Here is a 6,719-nt window from a genome sequence, read left to right as displayed (position 1 = left end):
CAACTTGCTAGAGCTGCTGGGACGCAGTGAAAGCTTCCTCAGGGGACGTTTACAGCTGTGAGCTGTGAATGTCCACATCAGGAAAACAGAGTGAGCCCACGTAAATGACCAGATGATACACCTCCAGATTCTAGAAAGCTAGGAACAATCCAAGTTTAAAACTAGTACAATGATGGAAATTGTAAAAGTCATAGCAGAAATGAATGAAAACAAGACCAAAAATCAGTAATAGCCCCGATTCTATAACAAAGAAACAAAGTGTACAAACCATCAGTCAGTCGTACCAGAAAATGCAGAGAAAAGATAAAAATCACTGTAACTAAAAATTGAGAAGTTACAGTTAGAATGGACACCTCCAAATGCAAACCAATATTACCAAATATTCAAAAATGTGTTCCAATAAATTGGAGATTTCAAAAGAAATATATACATACACAAACACACACACACACACACACACACACACACACACACACACACACATATATATATATATATATATATATATATATATATATGCACTATCCAAACAAGGAGATACAAAAACCTTAAATAACCTCAAATCAGGCAGTGACGTTGACGCAGTAATGAAAAACCTAACACCTATGAAAACTCCAGGTCCTAGTGAATTGATTGCTTAATTCTACAAGAACTTGAGAGAAAGTCTAATGTCAACACTCCTCAAATATTAATGAAATTGAATGGGAAGGAGTCCCCCCAAATTCATTTCGGGAAGGAAGCATCAGGTAAAGATCCAAAAAGTGAACGACTGCTCAATCACTGTTTGGACACAAACACAAAATTGCTCAACAGATACTGGCAAACACAAGGCAACAAGTCATCAAAAAGATCACACATAATGACACAGTGTGCTTCATCCCAGGGATGTAAGGATGGTACAAGCTGTACAAATCAATAAACATAATATATCACGTAAAGAGATGCAAGGACAAAACTCTCATGATCATCTAAATAGATTCAGAAAAAGCTTTTGATAATACCCAGCATCATTCGTGATACAAATCCTTAAGAAAATAGGTATAGGAGGATCTGATATCAACCTGATAAAAGTGTTTTATGACAAATGTACAGCCAACATCATACTAAACGGAGAAAAACCAAATGTCTTCTTTCTAAAATCTAGAACACCAGGAAGATGCCCATTACCACCATTCCTGTTCAATATGAAAACACACAGAAGGAAAGAGTAGGAAAGGAAACAGTGAAATTATTATCATGTCCAGATGGCATGAGATGATATAAAAGGCAGCAATATCCCAGCAAAAGACTACTAGAAGAAATAAACAAATTAAACAACATAGGGTATAAAATCGGCACAAAACATTAGTAGCATTCCTGAAAAACTATAATAAAATCACTGAGAAAGAATAGTAAAAAAAAAACATTCATAATAGCACCAACATGGATTAAATCCTTAGCAATTAAGCTAACCAAGGAACTCACAGGCCTCTACAGTGAGAATCATGGTACTCTGAAAAATGAGAGCAAATAAGATACCAGGAAAGGGATGCGCCTTGATCGTGAATAGGCAAATTTAATACAGTCAAAAGGGCCAAACTTGGGCAGGGAATTTAGCTGAGCAGAATAAGCACCCGCCTGGCCAGTGCAGGATCCTGAGTTTGAATCCTGACTTATGAAAAAAAAAAACAAACTTCCCCAAACTGATAAACAAATTGAACACAATTTCAGTGAAAACACTAATAGATTTCCTCACAGAACTAGACAAAGCGCATCATGGAAACAGAAGAGAGCCAGACCACCAAAAGTAATCCTGTGTAGCAACAACACAGTGGATGGCACTACAATCCCAGAATACAAGCAATATAATAAAGCTGTGGTGATGAGACACCATGGTACTGGCACAAAAACAGACACGGGGATCAGTGGAACAGAACCTCAGGCACTGTCAGCCATCTGATCTTTGGGAATGGGCCAAGAGCATACAGTGAAGGGAACACAGCTACTTCAGCAAGTGGTGCTGGGAAAACTGGTAATCCTCACGTATAATGAATCTAGATCCATGTGCTTCAAGATCCCTTAAAGTAAAATCAAGAGGAGAGAATCAGGAAGCAGCGGCACCCTCTCATGTGCCAGCTGCAGTCAGGCATTCAGGAGAGAATCAGGAAGTGTCAGCCATCACTTGGACAAGGAGTGAAGATACCCCACATACACATACACGTATCTGCTTTAACCAACTGGCTGATTCCCAGCAGCTCAGCTGAGATGATAGCAACTCAACTAAAGAAAATGACTTAATGCTTCTATTGTTTGGTTGACTTTGCAGGCCGAAAGCTGGCAGTATATGCATCTATTTGGAGGATCACAATATGCATTGTAGCAACTGTGGGGATTTCCTTCTGCCTTGTTTGTGACACCCAGTGTTTTGTCCCGTCCTGTTGTTTGGTTATATTCCTGTATCCGCTATCCTGAGCAAATATCTCATAGAGACATATGCAATATAGCAACCACTGTTAAACGTCTGTCACCTTGTTTGGAAACACGTGTGTCACCGTTGGTTTTTGTTGTTGCTGGTGTTGTTTTGCTTTTGATGTTGTTGTTTGGCTTGTTTCCTTTTGATGTTTCTCTATCTTTTTTCACTTAAAAGAAGAAGGCCAAATAGTAGCAGAAGCCCAGGCAGGGCCAGAAAAGGCCTCTGCAGCTCCTCCTCCAGCACTTCACAGGACACTGGATCTCCAGGTTTCTGTGTGAGGCTGGGGGAACCCTCAGGGGTCAGCCTCTTGAGAGACTAGCCTAAGCATCCTGGGAGCATCTAGGGGCTGGGTGCAGGTGACACCCCAACTGGCCCACAGTTCTGTCAGAAGCAGCCAACACCTTAGGGCCACAGCAGGAGGCAAGCACCGGGATATAAGTTCTTGCTTTCCTGGGAGGAGAGGCAGGGAGAGAGTGCCAGAGGGAAGAGCAGCTTCCCCTTTTGGTTTTAAACAGATGTCACACCGGGTGGGGGGCGGGGCACTGGAGGGTGTCTGCCCCTGACCAGACCCAAGCTAGGCGGATGGCTGAGGCGGCATGGTATGGCATCAGGCCTGTGGTGAACACCTGCCCCACTCCTTGGCTGTCCCAAACCACTCTGTTTCCCACACCGCCTCCCACCCTCTCTGGGCTCCCACCATTTGACCCCGCGCACTGCATTACATCGAGGTGGTCAGGGCGATGTATGAACCGAGTCCCACTACCTTGGGGGACACCTCTGCCTCCTCTTCTGTCTAGGCTTCTAGGGCAGAACCTCCTTTCCTCTTTCTGCTCCCTCCCTGCTGAGGGCTCCTTCCTCTGCCCTGCTGCCTGTAAGCTGTTTTGCTGTTGTATGGATCACTTTTCCTGACAATAATGTTTTTATTAAGAAAAAAACCTGACAGGGAAAAAGAGCTATTTCTTCAGGAACATTCACCAAGCAACTGTCTTTATCATTCCAGCCTGCAAATGAGCCACATTTCCTGTGATGGGGAAAGGAGTTTGCCTCCCCCTACTCCTCCCTGACATGAGCCTTCACGTGCCATGTGACAGATCAGTCCCCTGTCAGCCACTGACACCAAACCGCTCTTCTCTGCTACTGGGGTCTCCTCCCCTGTCCTCTCCCCCGGGGTCCTCAACTTTCCTGAGTGTGCTACACTCATTTCCTCATGGCAGCCAAGTGGGTCCCCGGGCCTAACTTCCCTGGAAGGACAGTGTGCCAGCATCACCAAGATGACAGCTTCGACTTCCCTAAACACAACTTTGCCCAGTATTGCAGATGCAACCCATGGGTTTCCCATGAGCTAAATGCCTACTCTTGCCACATATTTTATTTTATTTTAAAGAGATTAAGACAAAAGAGGACATAACAAAGCAGATCAGAACAATGTAAGCAACACAGTATTTTGAGACACAGTCTCACTAAATGTGACATTCTTGTCTTTCTCTTTTTTTCTTCTTTTGTCCTTTTGTCTTTTTGTGACAGGGTTTTGCTATGCAGTTCAAGTTATACTGGAACCCACCTTGCAGCCCAGACTAGCTCCGAACTCATGAAGACCCTCTTGCCTCAGCCTCCTGAGTGCTGGGATGACAGGCCTGCACCACCATGCCTGGCCTGACATTCTTGACTGAGGAAAATATGAGCTACTTCATAAATGATACTGGGACTCCAGGAACCTTTGAGAGAGTACTCATGCCATTTCCCACACCAAAGTAAACTTGCATTAGAAGAAAATTTTACATTAATACCGTACACTGTCAATAATGTTTTTAAAGATTTTATACTGAGTAGTAGTTTCCTTGGCCAGCAAAGCCCATAATAAAGAAATGTATTGAAGGCACTTAAAGCGTAAGATCCTCAGAATCATTCTAAAAAAATGTAAAAAGCAAGGCTGGCTGTTACTGCTTGAACAAGGGTTGTCTCGTGCGTCTGCCTGATATTAACCATCATGAAACTTTACAGAAACACAACCTGGCACAAAGGCCACCACAACCTGATAGAAGGGAGCAATGTTTCTTCAAGGACATTCACCGGCAGCTGAATCTATAATCCAGTCCTCCCCATTTTTACCGTGAAAACTTCCGCTGGATTCAGGCTCCTCAGCTTGCTCCGGGTTCATTACTGTAAGCGTGTTCCCATTCCAAGGTCATTCTCTGCCCCAAATAAACACCACGGTCCCTTTAAGAATAGGTTGTTCTGGTTGTTGTTTGTACAAAAACTTTGTAAAATTCTCCACAGGTGAGCCACTGGAACCAAGAGCACTGAGCAGCAGTTCTCTCGGAAGGGGTACGACCTAGGTGGCTGGGGCCTCTGGGCTCTGCAGGAGAGGACTGGGAGCCTCCTCTCAGCTCAGCCAAGGAGCCCTTGCTCCCCAGTGCCCTGGAGAGAGACACCTCTTATCATGAGCCTCCCATCCAGCCTCAGCCAAGGGAGGTACAAATAGTGAGGAGGGGGCTTCCGCTTCCTAAGCTGCCCTCCCACCAAGGGCATCTTCCTGAATGGGGCAGGAAGCTTTGGGCAACATCCCTGGGGTCAGGAACCATGCCACAATGTCGTCAGCCCCCTGGAGTGCATGGCCCCAGTGCAGGGTGTCTTTGAGGAGAGCACTGGCCATTGGCACTGGCCAGGATGCTCACAATGCTCCTGGAGCGTGTAGCTCCTGCCTTGCTTTGAGGCCGGCAGGAAGAGTGGGCATGGAAGCCAGCTCCCCTCCCAGCAGCATGGCATGCTCGCCCCTCTGACCTCAGGTCCATGGGCTGAGAATGCTCCAGTCCCGTGTGCTACTTATGGCCACCAGCTGTTACCTTTACTAGCTCCTCCTCTACCTCCATCCCTAAGTGTGTGTCCCCCAGGGGAAGCCGCCCAAGACCTCAGAGGACAAAAGCCAGAAACCAAGGAGAGGCGTTAGCTGAAACAAACTCAGGAGCGGAAAGGTTGCTCAGCTTTATTTTTTTCAGTGCCACACGCTCAATGTGGTATGGGCTTCAGCCCCCTTTTGCCAGAAGAGAAGAGGACGGAAACAAGGGCTTCAAGCGCTGCAGGATCCGCAAGAGCAGGGCAAGTTCCTCCAGGAACTGGGTGAACACTATCTGGAGGTGGCCACGGTCCTGGGCGACCCATCTCCTGCGAGACAAGGGACAATCGCTCCGGGTCAGGACTCGGAGCCTGGTCAGCACCCCCAAATTCAGCTTCCTCCATACTCAGGGACCCCGACATTCTGCACTGCCCACACTCAGCACCTCCTGCACTCAGAGAGACCGCAAACTCATCCCCCCCCCCACCGCCATCTGCGCCCACCGTGCCCCGCGGCCTCACACAGTCAGGACGCTGCGGTCCCTGGTGAGCACCCGGTGAAGGTCAGGGCTCTCCCCGAAATCAGCCAGGTACCTTAGGCTGACCTCAGCCTCCAGGGAGGACCAGAAAGGCACCCTGACCTTGCTGTGGTGAGAGGTTAAGGCCTGATGCGCTACTGTCCACTCCCGGCCCGCCAGGTCCTCTGTCCCCTCCTGTCCAGTTCCGATCTGTCCGGTCCAGTCCAGGCCCGGGAGCTCTCAGGCTGTGCTCACCCACGTGGCTCCCCTCCCTCGCCCCCTTCGCCCGGGCTGTGCCTGTCCACGCGGCCCCTCCGCCCGGGACCCCATCCCCTCTCCTGTCCCCGCGTCCACCGTGGGTCTTGCGCGTCTCTGGCTCCGCTCCCCACGCCTCCCCGTCCCCCAACCAAGGCCCCGTCCTGAAGGATACAATTCATGTAGACCGGTCCCTGTCCTGCTGACCAAGAGCACAATGTCCCCAAAGGGCCACGGGCCATGGGGTATCTGGACGATCCGCAAAATGGTTGCAGCGTAGGCTCCCTCGTCCCCGGAGACACCTGCGCCAGCCTGGTCACTCCTGTGGCCGTCCGCTCCGCCCTCAGCACTGCCAGAGGACTGCATGGCTGCCGGACCTCTTCCCCTCAGACGCTGCCTGGATTATTTACACCGGATCAAGTAGGCCTCTGTGAAGCTCCGCCCCTTTCCCACCCACAATGCACCTGGCGATGCCTATAGCGCCTGCGCAAGGTGGCTCTCGTGTATGTGTGCGTGTGTGCGTGCGTACGTGTGCGTGCGCTCATGCGCGCGCGAGCGGATTTCCCGCCAAACTGGCCTTCACGCCTAAACTGCTCTTTGGTTGCCAGGCAACGGGGCTTTCCTCACAGAGGCCTCGAACTCACCTTGTAGCCCAGGTTGGT

The 6,719-nt window shown here is 48.8% G+C and overlaps 1 protein-coding gene across 1 annotated transcript; it reads right to left on the bottom strand.

The window, feature by feature from the left end:
• Positions 1–5,421: 5,421 nt before the first annotated feature.
• On the bottom strand, positions 5,422–6,445 carry LOC134475514 (EKC/KEOPS complex subunit LAGE3-like). The gene is made up of 3 exons (XM_063246551.1): positions 6,233–6,445; positions 5,807–5,929; positions 5,422–5,614 (listed from the first exon to the last, which is right to left on the bottom strand). Exons 1-3 carry the CDS (start codon positions 6,421–6,423, stop codon positions 5,476–5,478), a joined length of 453 nt encoding a protein of 150 aa, XP_063102621.1. The 5' UTR covers positions 6,424–6,445; the 3' UTR covers positions 5,422–5,475.
• Positions 6,446–6,719: the final 274 nt, after the last annotated feature.

This window comes from Cavia porcellus, unplaced genomic scaffold, assembly GCF_034190915.1.
Source record: "Cavia porcellus strain 051 isolate PalLab524CR breed Dunkin Hartley unplaced genomic scaffold, mCavPor4.1 scaffold_3, whole genome shotgun sequence".
In the NCBI taxonomy this organism is placed as follows: domain Eukaryota; kingdom Metazoa; phylum Chordata; class Mammalia; order Rodentia; family Caviidae; genus Cavia; species Cavia porcellus.
The sequence above is the reverse complement of the archived record's forward strand: the minus strand, read 5'-3'. Positions and strand labels throughout refer to the sequence as shown.